Source organism: Schistocerca gregaria, chromosome 7 (assembly GCF_023897955.1).
Source record: "Schistocerca gregaria isolate iqSchGreg1 chromosome 7, iqSchGreg1.2, whole genome shotgun sequence".
Classification (NCBI taxonomy): domain Eukaryota; kingdom Metazoa; phylum Arthropoda; class Insecta; order Orthoptera; family Acrididae; genus Schistocerca; species Schistocerca gregaria.
The window spans coordinates 246,055,200-246,072,037 of record NC_064926.1 but is presented as its reverse complement, the minus strand read 5'-3'; the positions used below and the strand labels follow the sequence as shown (position 1 = coordinate 246,072,037).

The window sequence follows — 16,838 nt, the reverse complement described above, 5'->3', positions numbered from 1 at the left end:
TGTGGCTCAAGATGACTAAAAGAAGGGATTGGTTGACAGAACACATTCTGAAACATCTAGGGATCATCAATCTAGTACTGGAGGAAAGTGTGAGGGTATAGTTCGTGGAAGGAAACAGAGAGATGAATACAGTGAGCAGTTTCAGAAAGATGATAGGTTGTCGTAGGTAGTCGAAGATGGAGTGGCTGTCACAGGATATAGTAGCGTATAGAGCTGCATCAAACACGTTTTTCGACAATAGAGTATAACAACAACAAATGTGTAAAACTTAGCATATTTCCAAACTCTGCACAGATCACAAGAAGAAATACCGTAGGAAATGTCCGAAATTTCTTGTGACGATTTCTGGTACATCATGGGTTGTAGGTGCACTGTCATCGAGGTACAACTATTTTCCCTGCTAACATTGACACTTAAGTACAGCTATTTTCAATAATCCATTTTCGGCGGATGTTCCATATGAATATTATACACCGATTCGCTAAATGTTTGGCGTTGCAGGAAGGTCGATTTGAGGAACAGCCGTGCAGCCTTTGTATGATTTGTGAATGACATGCTGTCGCTGATAGTGTACTTAATGTATTTAATATTTCCACTTTCATAAGTTACGTAATTATTTCTGTACTATGGAAGGCAATTATATTTTTAACTTTTTACTGCGTTTTATGAATATTTCTCAATGTCTGACTAACAGTTGTTGTGATCAACATTAAAAATGTACTTGCATGATATTTATCGTATGATAAACGGTGTACTACAAGATTATTAAGCAGTTCAAAATTAGACCTAGACTTGCAATCAAGCTGGCGGTATCCAGTATTCAAACGGATAACTCTATCCATTTCACTAATCAGTGACGTTATATTTACTGAATGAGTTGTGGGCAATGATTACAGTGCTGCCAATCTGTCATTCTGTGAACTCCATACTTGCCCAAAAACATACACTTCAATAAATTTTTAAGATATTTTTGTGATGTTAGTTGCAGGCACTCAGGGAATCTTAGTGCGCCCTATTTAGGGTTCACTACTTGCATATTAACGAAGATACAACTCTGTTAATTTTATGTCATTACGCAAATAGTTACTTGGCTGATTTTATAAATTCTCGAATGAATATATGTCTCTTTTTATGTATGGGCCTGGCCGAAAATAATTACGGCAAAGTGAAATTCTGATGCCATTGTATCATAAAAATAAAAGATTACAAAAATTGAAACAACAGATTGTATTATTATTATTCGTACAGTTCACTAGATTTCTCCAGTTTACGCTGTTTCGTCCTCTTATGTGTCTAGTATGAGAGATGTTTTCTTGTAACAACTAGTGATGTGTGCATTAGGTACAGGAGTGGGAAAAATACGGAAACATAAAGAAAAGACATATAACTATGCTTAATACGATGCAGGAGAGCCGCTGGCATTCAAAATAGCTTCCAGTCATCTCGGAATGTATTGTTTTAAAGGGAATCGTTTACCATCCCTCCAGCAAAGTAGTCACAATTTTGGGAAACGATGATGGAAGCGGTTTATGATTATGCGCCATTCTCTCCAAAGTAGATTACGCAAACTTAATAATACTGACATATGATGACTACTGTGTCCAAGGGAGATGCGACAATTCATCCTGATGCTCTCGAAACTAGTCCGGGACCATGAGAGCTGCTGCGAACAGGGACCCTGTTATCTTGGAACACACCTTCACCTTTTGATAACAAACATTGTACCCTGTGATGGACATGATTCGCCAAAGTAGTCACATAATCGATGACACTAATGCGACCTTGAACAATAACCATGGGACCCTTGAAATACCGAGATATCATCCGTCAAAATCATCACCGAACCGCCGGAATGTTTCACTCCGACTTGGCCAGAAGCTGAAAACACTGTGAATCTAAATTCATTCTACCGAATGATTTTCTTTACCTTCTCCATAGCGTAGGTGTTGTGGCTTCGCCAAGACTTTTTCTGTTGGAATTCGGGGTTGCCCTGCGCTGCTTTTTCTTCAGAATTCTCGTCGAAAACCTTGTCTTACGGTCACTTAACACTTCCTTTCCTCCGCGTTGTGACTTGTCGGATGATGCTTTCCTGTTACGCAATATAAATGTTCGATTCAGTGCCTTTTGAAACACCAAACACTTCGTCTACCTTGTTTATGGAAATACCCATCATAAGACGGCGAACACTTTGCCCACGTTCAAGTTCACCTTGGCGCTGACATAATGCACCCACGGCTTCGCAAAACAATGTTCACAACCACGACTTACATTTGCTAAGTTTTGAGGAAGTCAATGAAGACGTCAAACACATGCCGTTCGTGGTAACATACACTGAAGCGAAAAAAAAACCTGGTATACGCATGCGTATTCAAATGGTTCAAATGGCTCTGAGCACTATGCGACTTAACTTCTAAGGTCATCAGTCGCCTAGAACTTAGAACTTAGAACTAACTAACCTAAGGACATCACACACATCCATGCCCGAAGCAGGAGTCGAAACTGCAACCGTCGCTCGGCTCCAGACTGTAGAGCCTAGAACCGCAGGGCCACTCCGGCCGGCCATACGTATTCAAGTACAGGGATATGTAAACAGGCAGAACCCAGCGCAGCAGTTGGAAACGACTGTATAATAGAACATGTGTCTGCTGCAGTTGTTAGATCGGTTATTCCTGATAAATGCCAGTTTATCAAGGTTTGAATGACTATGAACGGGGTGTTATAGCCGACGCACGAGTAATGATACACAGTATCTTCGAGGTAGCGATGAAGTGGGGATTTTCCCTTACGACCATTTCACGAGTGTACCGTGAATATCAGAAATCCGGTAAGACATCAAATCTACAACAACGCTGCAACCGGAAGAAAATCCTGCAAGAATGGAACCAACGACGACTGAAGAGAATCAGACAACGTGATAGAAACCCAATCCTTCAACAAATTCCTGCAGATTTCAATGCTGGACCATCCACAAGTGCGAACAATTCAACGAAACATTTTCGAGATGGGCTTTCGGAACCGAAGGCCCACTCGTGTACCTTTTATGACTGCACGACACAATCCTTTATGCCACACTTAGACCAATCAACACCGACATTGGACTGTGGATGATATTCTCTTAATGGCGTGGCCGCATTCGTAACACCAGTTCCCGTCAGATCACTGGAGTTACGATTTGTCGAGCTCGGCTAGCATTTGGATCGGTGACCGTCTGTGTCTGCCGAACTGGTGAGTAGTGGGATCAGCCCTTGTAAGCCTACTGGCACACTGGTTGACTACGAAGTAGCTCCTAAGACTGACAACTACCATCTAAATCCGCAATTCATTGACTCCTACCGGCTGAGGACGACACGGCGGTCAGCCGATACCGTTGGGTCTTACCAGTCCTGTTCGGATGGAGTGTGTTGCTACAGTAATGATCATCTAGTTGATACGTCAAAAGAGTGGATCCTCGTGATACGTTTTCCGAAGTTGAGGATCAAGCACGTACCACACCTCGCAGGTGGCACTATTCAACTCACACAGTATGTGCCTTCCTGCGACTACGAAGTAAACGTTTAAGCTGTTTCCAAGTAGGCTCTATGGGTTTCCTGTCTGACATACCGTAACCCTGTAGGTCGTCACATTCGTTGATTATAACGGTAGATCAATAAGTAATATAACACATTTTTTCTCGGCGATCTTCGGTTGCTAAAACTGTGGAATTTGATGCGAGACATAACGTAATACTCATGCTTCACCACTATAATTTCATGAAGTACCCACATGTGACGGCGCTAGAAGTAGCCTTAAAAGTGGCGTCTGCAACGGATGTGTGTTCCAAGTAGAAAGCAATCAACGAGTTTCTTTTTGGCGGAAAACCAAAGCGTCGCATATATTGATAGGCGCCTGCAGGCTACGTAAACAGATCCGGCAGTGAACAAAAGCACGATGAGCCGTAGGGCGAAGCGTCTGTCATCACTGCAACAGCTTCGCTTAAACCAGTCAGTTCTACGACGTGCCAGCCGGACGCACACAGCTGTGACTCGTGTAATAGTGTACTTCCGGATTTGCAGTGAACGTTATCGACGCATCACAATCAAACTCCTCGGTGCTCAACTGGACGTCTCTTTTGGTAATGTAGACACGCTCTCCCACCAGTCGGGGTATTTAGAGGTTTCCGCCCACTAGATTCTTCGCAGACTAACAGAAGAATATAAACACCAACGAAGGACCACCTGTGTAGAACTGTTTACGAGTTAAGAGGCTGATCGTATCAATTTCCGGTCGAATATCTTCATAGGCTGTGAAATTTTGGTTCACCATTATGTACAGGAAAAGCCGGCCGTTGTGGCCGAGCGGTTCTAGGCGCTTCAGTCTTTAACCGCGCGACCACTACGGCTGCAGGTTCGAATCCTGCCTCCGGCATGGATGTGTGTGATGTCCTTAGGTTAGTTAAGTTAAAATAGTTCTAAGTTCTAGGGTCTGATGACCTCATAAGTTAAGTCCTATAGTGGTCAGAGCCACTTGGAGCCATCAACAGGAAACAAAACGACAATCCATGGAGTGATGCCACACCACCTCCCCTCAAAGAATAGAAAATCCAGAGCATCATCCCCAACTGCTAAACTCATGGTGACCATCTTCTATTGCATTGAAAAGGCTATTTTATTTGACGTCCTCATTCACAGCACAACGATCGAATCTCAAGTGTAATGTGCTTCCCTTCGCAAATTGAAGTAGCAACTTCACCCCGTTCTCCGCCAGAAAAATGCAACCTAACTTCTCCTTCTCAAAGACAATGCGAGGCTTCACACTAGTCGGCGCTCCCCGGAGATGCTCAGAGAGCTTCACTGGACTCTTCTCCGTTATCAATCCCCCTTCCGACTTCCACCGCTTTGTCCCAATGAAGGAAGCTTTCCGTCGGAAGCGGTACACGGATGATGGGAAGGTTATTCATTCAGCAAGACACTGGCTCAGCGTCGACTAATAGACAGGTAATACGCAGGCACACAGGTGCCGCCTGTACATCTACATCTACATTTATACTCCGCAAGCCACCCAACAGTGTGTGGCGGAGGGCACTTTGCGTGCCACTGTCATTACCTCCCTTTTCTGTTCCAGTCGCGTATGGTTCGCGGGAAGAACGACTGTCTGAAAGCCTCCGTGCGCGCTCGAATCTCTCTAATTTTACATTCGTGATCTCCTCGGGAGGTATAAGAAGGGGGAAGCAATACATTCGATACCTCATCCAGAAACGCACCCTCTCGAAACCTGGCGAGCAAGCTACACCGCGATGGAGAGCGCCTCTCTTGCTGAGTCTGCCACTTGAGTTTGCTAAACATTTCCTTAACGCTGCCACGGTTACCAAATAACCCTGTGACGAAACGCGTCGCTCTTCTTTGGATCTTCTCTATCTCCTCCTTCAACCCGACCTGGTACGGATCCCACGCTGATGAGCAATACTCAAGTACAGGTCGAACGAGTGGTTTGTAAGCCACCTCCTTTGTTGATGGACTACACCTGTAGGGTGCCGTAGGGCCATCGTATTGGGCAGAGATTATGTCGAAAAATAGGATTTTGTAACCAAAACAGTAGGGAATAATAGGATGTATTGGAATCCTGAATAAAATTAAACTGCTTTCAGGACACAAATTACGTGCATTGCTTATTGAACACCCCTAGTAGTACCGCCATGAAAGATGACACCGTGGCGGAACAAGGGCTGTATGATTGTGAAAGATATAGAGAGCAGTGAGTGAGCTGAGACTTACGCCACTTCACTGCAGCTAGAGCGACGTCATCATAAAATACATGTGCGTATCATACAAAATATTGTGCCATAATCTAAGAATGAAATTAAAAATTAAGATGACTTTTCCAAACTTCGTTAGTATATGCTTCAGTATATTAATTTGAACGTTGTGAAGTCTCGGAGTGATCTAATGAACACGTTTCTCTAAACGTATCATTTTTTAAAAATAAGGGGCATTAAGTAAAGAAGCTAGAAAGCCAAAAGCTGTTCAGTACGTGCAGATGTATGTCACAATCAAAAGTTAAAACTCTGAAGTTGATCGGAGCAATAGTTTGGTAAAAATCGGCGTTTTTCCTAAATTTTGAAGGCGCTAAATATTAGACTCAGAAAGATGAAAAGCTAACAAAAGCTAAAGAAGTGTAATGCAATGTAGTCGAATTACGTCACGATATGCTGTGGGAATTATATTAGGAAATAAGACACTAAGACTAATAGATAGTTATGGTAATTGGGCGGGAAAATAAATGAAGATGGCTGAAGGCCATAAAATTCACAATAGAGAAAAGGATAAAACCTTTTAAGAAGAACAGAAATTTGTTAATATCAGATATAAATTAAAAGTTAGGAACTTTTTCGGAAGGCGTCTGTTCGCAGTGTAGCCTTGTAAGGAAGTGTAATGTGGACGATAAACTGTTCAGACATAAAGACAATAGAACTTTTCGAAATTCACGCTAGAGAAAAGTACTGAAGACTAAATGGGTAGGTCTTTCAACTAATGAGGAGGTGCTGAACAGCAATGGGGAGAAAAGAAATTCACTAAAGTAACTTGGCTAAAAACAGAATAGAATAATAGTTCACTCCTGAGACACCAAAGGATCTGCAATATATTCGGATATGGAGAAGCTTACAGAGGATAAAGTGGCATGGAGAGCAGCACCAAACAAGTACACGTTACTGATTCATAACATAACTGACCTAACTCTCTATCAAACCGCTGGAACTGCCTGCCTGAAACCTTCATTACTACCTGGCCGTCACCACATTCATCGACGGCGATAATAAGCATCGGAGAAATCCGACGCTCGTTAATGAAGAATGCCCAGTGCCACTGATCACAGTTTCATAGTAAGTGTTCTCTTGCACCAAGATGCATGAGGCTTTTATCGTTGTTCGAATGCCACGACTTATGGCTACATTGATGATGGGGACACAGTTACGTTGCGAATGGATCTACTCAGGTTTCGCTGTAGCCCCAGTTTGAAGTCATCAATTCTTTGCTCGTAATTGTAGCTGCAGAAAACCAGATCTTTTACATGTCGTGTCGCGATAGCGGTTTTACTGAGGCCGATGTGGCGTACACGCTATTCCATTGTCATCTTACGTACTGACAATTCTTCCTGCCATATTCTGTAAATGCGTGCATTTCGTATGCTTCAATAGACTCTTCTAGACCGTATGAGAGAGTTAACACATGAACTAACAGATCGACTTCCTCGCATTATTAAAAAAGTGGTACTCGATGACTTTCGTCTTAGGTTGCCTCAGCATTATCAACACCATACAGTTTCTTACGATTTTAGCTCTATCTATGCATTCCCTCTTCGTTTGTTATGCGTGTGTAATAACAGAACCAAACTATGTTTAATACTGTAGAATATATCTTTCCAGTTTGTTCCCTTTGATAATATTGTCGATAAGTATTTCAATAATGTGGCTGGTAAGACTAGTTCAACATCAATGTAGTAATTGCGTATTATTGATTTCTTTTTCTCTCTTACCGGTATTATCCTTCCAACAGATAAAAGGACCTGGTATTCAGAGTAGAGTTTCGTTTAGTCACTCCACAACCACACATTCGCTGTGACTGTACTATCGTGAAGGAAAACTCTGCGAGTACTGTTGGCACCATTAGATTTATCGCCTATCGTCAGCGAGAATGCTACAGTATTCTCATAACCCTATTGAAGTTTATCTTATGTTACATTCCATTCTACTGGACCTTCACTGCCCGGTAGAACGTCCTAAGTTTCGTTAGCAAAATCCGATTAGAGCAAACATAATATTCGTGTTTAAAAGTCTTTCCGACGTAAGTCTACTGGTGATGCATCTTGGTATAGAGAACAGCTGTTGCTAGAGACACGTCTATGTGAACAACGTTTGTTAAAGGTGAAATATTCGCTGACGCTTCGCAGCGACGCTAGGTGTCCTTTTTAGTATTTGCTATCGCTCGCATGGTGAGATTTCATCGAACTAGCACAGTCTACTAACCATGTGTGCGGCATATTGCCTACCTCAATAAATTTGTACTGTGATTTTCAGCAACAGAATCATTAAAAATGCCTCCAAGCATAGAACGATATGTTAGAAGCGAATAAGGGGCTTCACATTTGGCTTCCTACCGCGAGGGGCAGGTGACTGGATGATAGGAAATATACACTGCGTAAGAACGTCGCCTCTCGGAGGCATAACTAGCATTGAAGAGAGGCTAATATCGCCGGGTAATGATGATGATATTTGGTTTGTGGTGCGCTCAACCACGCAGGCATCAGCGCCCATACAAAGTCCCAATTGTTACATAGTCCAACTTTTTCACAATCAACTCTAGCCACACCCACAAATGATGCTGATGAAATGATGAGAACAACACAGACACCCAATCCCTGGGCAGAAAAAGTCCCCAACCCGGCCGGGATCCGGAGGCAGCAACGCTAGCCAGTAGACCACGAGCTGCTGATTAACATTGCTTGAAAGAGCACGGACATTTTGTCTCTAACAAAAGTTGTTCCATACGAAGTGATCTACCCCTCCTAGATATTCGTTGCATAGATTATTCTCTGTCCTTCTCTGATTCAATTGGCACTACCGATGTGTAATGTACAACTAGTAACGTCATCAAATACCACGCGCTGATATGCATATTCTCTCTCGCGCTACACGCAATCTCTTTGTCCTACAGAAAAAGTAACAAGACATAATTGCAGGACATTTAATCTTCTAAAATTTTTTTCTGTAATACGTTTTCGCTAGTGGCTTCTGTTTTCGAATTATTCAAGGAAAACGTACTAAAGTGACATTAAAAAGAGTTTTTCTTGAATAACTCGTAAACGGCGACCTCCAGTAAAAATTTATCGCAGTACCAAACACGAGGTATTTCAATATTCATGTTATACACTTCTACAGGTTGTAGAGAGTTTCTAGTAGATCAAGTTTTACATAGGAACCCATGCCCTGAAACGTCATCCAGTGACGCCTCAGACCATCAAAGTTACAGGCGTCAGCGTTCGTAAATGTATGAATATACAGGGTTATTCCGTGATGATGTTAAAAACTTTCTATGTTGATTGAAAAGGATAAATGTATTAGTTTGAAGAAAGGATCCCCGTACCGGAAACGAACTAGTCGAAAGCTGTAAGCAAATACCTTTCTCACACCTCTGCCAGTGGAATAAATATGCTGATACTGTTGTTGCTGAGAACTGTAGGCAATTTTCAAAGGTTGTAGAATTTACAAAAGCGAGAAAAACTGTTTGGTAGACATGGCCTCTAAAATGCATATCTTAAGAGCTATGAAGAGTTGTTCAGTACAGGAGATGTATTTCACATTAGCGAAGATGCACAAGTGCACATAGCTCCTCAGGTATGCATTTTAGAGCCCATGTTTACAGGGCATTTTGCCCAATTTTGGTCCATACTACCACCTCTGAAGGTTGCTTACCCCATAATTTAGCGGCAACAGTACCAGTATATCCATTCAACTGTCAGAGATATAAGAATAGTTTTCGCCTGTAACTTTCGGTATGTTCGTTTCCGGTACAGGGACTCTTATCTCAAATTGATACATTTATCGTTCTCCATAATCCTAGAAAGTCTGAAACATCTTCACGTAATCACCCTGTATAACTTACACTGGCGCCTATGATTTTGACGTTCTGTGACGTCGTTGGGTGATGTTACCGGAAATGGGTTCCTATATAAAACTTGATCTTCTAACGTATTACAGGCTGCATAAAAGCCATAAGTAGGCAGCTAAAAACGGCATCAGAAACAGTCTGAAAAGCTTGTAAAAGTGTTGTAGGATGGGTTGTGCTGAGAAATGATTGTTAAGCAAAAAATCGATACATTCCCCCCTCATCCGAGTTCATTAGCAGTGAAGTTAGCCTAGCAAGTCTTTCCACGCACAAATTCGAGCGACCAGCCAGATACAATTAGTGTCAGTTGTTCTCTTAGCGTAAATAATAGATCATGACCTGCTCAGCCTTTGAATCGATCGTTATTGCCGACCCATATCCCACTTTTGTAATGGCTTTCTGTTCGGTTTAAGGAAACGAAACGCGAACATGTTTGGCGACACCATCTCACTCGCGCGAATTTTCGCGACAACGGCCTGATTGGCTAACTACAAGATTAATTAACACGAAAACGGAATAACACAGAATTTTTATCTTATCAATCATTTCTCAACAAAAAAAAAAAAAAACCTTACAGCACCCTCTTAAGCTTTTCGAAGTGTCTGTGATCTCCCTATACTGGACATCAGGCAATAGCGTTCTACACGATTACATCTAAGTACTTGCCTATATTCAGTTGTATCATTTGCTTTGAATTTGTGTCGGTTTGGGAAAGGCATGAAAATTTCGCGACTTAGTAACCATATCAGTCACTTCAAGCGAGAGCTGGAAGTCATTGGTCAGTATCGGACAGCAAATTCGACGTTATTTGTTGGCTGGAAGCAGGTAGTATTAAGTTTTTGTTGTATCTAGAGAAGTGTAGGCTGTGACAAGGTAAAGACGAAATAGCATCTTGGAAAAACGTTAAGTTCATAATATAACGAACGTAATAGAGTATGTAAAATTTTAATTTTTTCCGTTTTATATCCTTAATAGGAGACTAAGGAGTCAGAACATATAGGGACTGAAAATTATACGAAAGGACCAGTAGGAAAAGTGAGATTTCTTGAAATGGCAAGTAGTGGTAAATATTCAGTTCTGAAAAGTACTTTAAGTAATTGACTAAAAACTTGACCAGAAATCAGAGAGGCCAGCAAAAGACCTGTTTTTCGAAATACCAAGTTCACTCCGAGAACAAACTGTGACGAATGGGGAACACTATTGTACAATCCATGAAACATTTTGCAGAACTCTGGGTTCAGTAGCACATTTTGTAAGGTTAAGCTCATGAAAATTCTACGCAAGTAGAGCTGTACAGTCTTTTATTTACGTGCGATAAATGTCACACTAGAGGTCAATATACAGATTTATGTCTGCTCTTTTATAGAAGTTTTTATTAGCAACTGTAGTACGCCAAAAAAACATCACTTCATCGAAACACCTTGATTGTATCCTGTAGGGTCTCATAATTTTCGTGTTTAGCTGAAACGTTCCCGCAACCTTCCTTTATAGTGGTCCAAAAGAGTGGCACCCTGCGACCTCACCTTCTGGCTTGACGGCGCTTCAAACAGCAATGTTTGTGAAAGGGAAAGAACAGCGTGTGATGTGTGTGGAGTGTTACTGGCGTCACATAGGCACCAGACTTCACCACAATTCAGCCGAAAGGCCTCCTGGACGTGTCACATGATGAAATGGTCGTCACACACCTCTTAATCACATTTGGTGCGTTCATTCGATGGCTCTGCAATGGAGGCAAGCACTACGAAACCCAGGGTTAAAATCTCTCTATTTCCTTATGGGTAGCCGGGAAAAGAATTTCAGACACACCGACGCTTAGTATCGACACGAAAAGCCCTGAGGAGGTGGTATCAATCAGCCCGTCCCAAAAGGAGTTGATTTATTCATATTTCGCGACGAAAACGACAGTTCTCTGCTCCAAGAGCAACGGGACGACGATCTTGAGAACGTTCAACACTGGTGACACTTCCCGGACGATTCAACTCTAATCTAAGGATGTCGTGGGGCTGCAGTCACGCCGAAAGCGATCGACCACTTTGGTGTGTTGTTCACTCGCAATTATTCCTCTGGTATACTGACGATCGTTCAAAACCGTTCGTGGGTGTCGTTCTTTCAGCAGCCCCCTCTATATAGCGCTGTCACGTGGCATGGTAACAGAGGGCTGCAGCATTGACATGTTAGTGAATAAAACAGCAGAGGATCCCTCGGAGCCACCTATACACGTGTGCTGAACACGCTGCAAATGGCCCTGACAGAGGCCAAGTAAGAGGTGTCGAAGGGGCTGCCTGCCCTCAAGCGAAAGATCAGCCTTAAGGCCTCACTCAGCGGAACGGTACAGTGATGCCGCGATGTAATTCCTAATTCTTCAGCAAGGGTCACGAATATTACTTCCAGCCGAGATTCATGAGAAAAAATGCATTGTGGCAATCCTGCCTTCGCACGATGCTTATGGTGTTCGAAATTTCTATGTTTAGAATGTTCCTATGGTTGATAATATTCAAGGGAATGCACCAAATGTTTCTGAAGAATAAACAACAGAACAATATATACGAATTAATAAAATTGAGGTAAGAACGAAGTATAAGTGTATAATAGTTTAAAAAGGCTGTAACATCTCGAAACACCATACAAATATATACAAACATGTGAGAGGTATTGAGACACCCAATTATAACTTTAAAATTAATATAACGTCCTCGTAACATGATAAGAAACCTTCGTGTAGTTCCCTTCAAAAGAAATTTGTATATAAATGAAAAAATCTAACAGATAGAGACAATAATCGAGTTTCGAACATAGGGGCAAAATTTAGAGACCTTGACGTAAATCACTGTGCCACCGTATTGTCTGCTCTCATCGAGGGCTAAAATAAATCGGCATTATGTCGATAACTTTGGAGTAGTTTTTCAGCAATGATCTAGTACCTACCGATAATCTCCTCTTCAACTGAGCGGAGTTTCTGGGAAATCGGGTTATAGCAGTTTCCGTGCTCTTTTAGTAAAGTTTTACCTCGTACATTGCTTACTTTAATGTGAGTATATATCACAGCCCTGTTACAAAGCAGTTTGATACAGAACGGATATTTTGGACGGTAAATTTCACATCCGCTATAACCCTAAAAAATTTTAAATGATCGGAATGCAATGGTGTCAAAAGAAAAATAAAATTTCGAACGTATGTCCTTATGTGCTAAGATATTCGGTTTCATAATTTATTAAGAAACCTATCACAGCATTTTTAATGTGTGTGTGTGTGTGTGTGTGTGAGTGTGTGTGTGTGTGTGTGTGTGTGTGTGTGTGTGTGTGTGTGTGTGTATGAGAGAGAGAGAGAGAGAGAGAGAGAGAGAGAGAGAGAGAGAGAGAGAGAGGAGAGAGAGACAGAGAGAGAGGGGGGGAGGCAAAGACATAGAGAGAGAGGGAGACCCACCTGCAGAACGGTGAAAATTACGGTGAAGAGGCAGACGGCGGCGATGCAGCCGCATATGGCGAAGGCGACGACAACGAGCGGCCCACCCTCGTGGCCGTGGAGGACGGCGGGCGCCGCTTCGTCCACCCCTGGTAGGTAGGCAGCCCCGCGCGACGTGCCGCCCCCCGCTGGCAGCTCGCCGCCACCTTGTTGCTGCTGCTGCTGTTGCTGCTTGGTGCGGCGCTTGCCCGCCAGCGACCAGCTGTGGCACTCGCCTGCCACAGAACCGCAGAGCGGGCGTGTCACCCAGCGGCGACGTGGCTTACGGCCAACGCTGCCTGCTACTTGCTAAGCCAGCGTCTCACTCTGCTTGTGACTAACAACCACCACCGTACAGGTCGTGCAATGGAATACGTTGTAACAAAGAGATTATTTTCTGGCCTAACGACTGCAAGGAGACTGCGTCCTCAAACGGGACATAATCAATGGCGAGTACACTGACGGAAAAAGTTCCATAACCAATGATTAATTAATGCAGACTAATGAAATTTCGAAATAGACCTGCCTAAGCAACATACACTACTGGCCATTAAAATTGCTACATCACGATGATGACGTGCGACAGACGCGTAATTTAACGGACAGGAAGGAAATGATGTGATATGCAAATGATTAGCTTTTCAGAGCATTCACACAAGGTTCGCGCCGGTGGCGACACCTAAACGTGCTGACATGACGGAAGTTTTCAACCGATTTCTCATAACAACAGTTGACCGGCGTCGCCTAGTGAAACGTTGTTGTGATCCCTTGTGTAAGGAGGAGAAATGCGTACCGTCACGTTTCCGACTTTGATAAAGGTGGGATTGTAGCGTATCGCGATTGCGGTTTATCGTATCGCGACATGGCTGCTCGCGTTGGTCGAGATCCAATGAATGTTAGCAGAGTATGGAATCGGTTTGTTCAGTAGGGTAATACGGAACGCCGTGCTGGATCCCAATGGCCTCGTATCACAAGCAGTTGACAGACATCTTATGCGCTGGCTGTGACGGATCGTGCAGCCACGTCTCTATCCCTGTGTCAACAGATGAGGACGTTTGCTAGACAACAACGATCTGAAGGAACAGTTCGACTACTTTTGCGGCAGTAAGGGCTACCAGCCTGGAGACCATGGCTGCGGTTACCCTTGACGTTGCATCAGAGACACGAGCGCCTTCGATGGTGTACTCGACGATGAACCTGGGTGCACGAATGGCAAAACGTCATTTTTTCGCGTGAATTCAGGTTCTCTTTACACCATCATGATAGTCGCATCCGTGTTTGGCGACATTGGGGTGAACGCACATTGGAAGCGCGTATTCGTCATCGCCATACTGGCGTATCACGCGGCGTGATGGTATGGGGTGCCATTGGTTACACGTCTCGGTCACCTCTGGTTCGTATTGACGGCACTTTGAACAGTGGACGTTACATTTTAGATGTGTTACGGCCCGTGCTCTACCCTTCAATCGATCCTTGCGAAACCCTACGTTTCAGCAGGATAATGCACGACCGTATGTTGCAGGTCCTGTACAGGCCTTTTTGGATACAGAAATGTTCGACTGCTGCAATGTCCAGCAAATTCTGCAGATCTCTCACCAATTGAAAACGTGTGGTCGATGGGGGCCGTGGAACTGGCTCGTTGCAATACGCCAGTCACTACTCTTGATGAACTGTGGTATCGTGTTGAAGCTGCATGGGCAGCTGTGCCTGTACACGCCATCCAAGCTCTGTTTGACTCAATGCCCAGGCGTATCAAGGTCGTTATTATAGCAGAGGTGGTTGTTCTGGGTACTGATTTCTCAGGATAGCGTGAAAATGTAGTCACATGTCAGTTCTAATTAGTATATTTGTCCAATGAATACCCGTTTATCATATGCATTTCTTCTTCGCGTAGCAATTTTAATTGCCATTAGTGTATTTAAGTGCAAGATCGCAGATTAAAGTAGTCTCGATAAAAGCCATTGCAAATGTGAAATGCTGTTACGTTAATAACCGGAGCTCCCTGGAATGCAGTTGATGAATGGGAGCACAATAAGCCGAATCACCAGACCGGTACAAATTTGCAGTCAGGGTGCGTGGGATAAGTACGGAAGTTGTCCAGCTGTCATGCAAAAGCCGCTGTGCTCCATAAGGGTGTAAATTTCGTTTACAAGGAATGGACTAGGTCCTCTGATCCAACTGAACCGATCACTTACTGATAATGGTCATATTGGGATACTTGGAGATTATTTTAGGTCATTCAGTGATGAAACTTTTATGGATGTCCATAGCCCATGTCACCAAGCCTCAACTATTCGCCATTCGTTTGAAGAACATTCTAGACAATTTGAGATAGTGATTTGGTTATGCAGATAGCTCTATATCAATTCCGTCGAACATTTAGGGGACGTAACTGAAAGATCAGTGCGTTCACAAAATCCTGGACTTCCAACACTGTCGAAATAATGGATGGCTGTAGGGGTAGTAGTATTCCTGCAGGGCACTAGGAAGTATCAAATGACATTTGTCACCTTAGTGTAAACTGACATTCACTCTCCTATATCAGCACACAGATATCTGTGATTAAGTAAATCGTCCTCTTCCTGGATCTGACAGTAAAGAAATGGAAACAAGGAAAATGTAGACCAACGTTTTCGTTATATGATTAGGGATTCTGCCTTCTCGTGATGGGCGTACATTGTACTCACACAAACCTTCCACTGAGGAAGTTTGACAGAGAGAGGAATGGATTACAGACAAAAAAATTATGTACTGCTGTGAATATGAGGTTTGGCTAAAAAGAAATCGTATATATTTCTTAACTGATAAACAGCGCAGACCTCATTTTCGAACGCTACACTGCCCATTTACCTGCTGACACAGCTGTTTATGTCGGTCTGTGTATCTGCAGCCTTCGGAAAAATCTCCGTACTATTTTGAAGGAAGTACAGATCAGTGTGAAACTTTCAGTGAAAACAGAAAAATCCACTGCAGAGGTCCATTCTTCATTGAAACGATTAATGTCTCACTCACTCGAGTTTCTGAGTGATTTGAGGTCTCAAAGAGGAAGAAGAAGAGACAGAACGTAAGTCACATTTAGGCAATACTCAGTATTAACAATAAACGAAAACACTGGGAAAGTGGAAATTTACTCCCAAAACACCACTGGTCTAGTATTCCTACAGTGGCTATAATTGTAAAAATCGACAAAGAAATTGTTCAGTTGATTTGACATGACAGTTTTCACTTGAGGGACGTTTGTTTGAAAATAAGTTGGAAGAATCTGACACATGTCAAGTCGTTTATGGTTAACAAGGAGACTACAGGATAGTCGAATGGTAGAAGTTTGTTATATTTCTTTTATGGGAGTGGCAGAACTGAGAGATAAATCTGGGAGAGCACATTCACCCATCTCTAAAAAATTCTCTGAAGTTTTCCAAGACTCTTTACCCAGCTAACACTAGGAAAATAATTTGATGCGTCCTGTGTAACTGTGGTAGGATGCATGCCTGCCATACAGATGGTCCAGGTTCGACTCCTGTCACTTTGAATTTTAAAGCCACTGTTGAAACGTTCCTATATTTCACTCACCGCATCTTTGAAGTACAGACGGAACAGTAGGGGAGGAAGATTACATCCCTGACTTACACCATTTCTAATCCGTGAAATACGTTCTTGATCGTCCACTCTTACTATTTCCTCTTGACTCTTGCGCCATTTTGTATATATTACCTGTCTTTCCCTACAGCTACCTCTATTTTTCTCACAATTTCGAACGTA

At 42.9% G+C, this 16,838-nt stretch overlaps 1 protein-coding gene across 1 annotated transcript in view; it reads right to left on the bottom strand.

The window, feature by feature from the left end:
- LOC126281749 (furin-like protease 2) overlaps positions 1-16,838 on the bottom strand; it is a 710,013-nt gene that overhangs the window by 10,951 nt on the left and 682,224 nt on the right. The window contains 1 exon segment of the mRNA XM_049980936.1: positions 13,062-13,315. Within this exon segment, the coding sequence (XP_049836893.1) occupies positions 13,062-13,315 (254 nt within the window).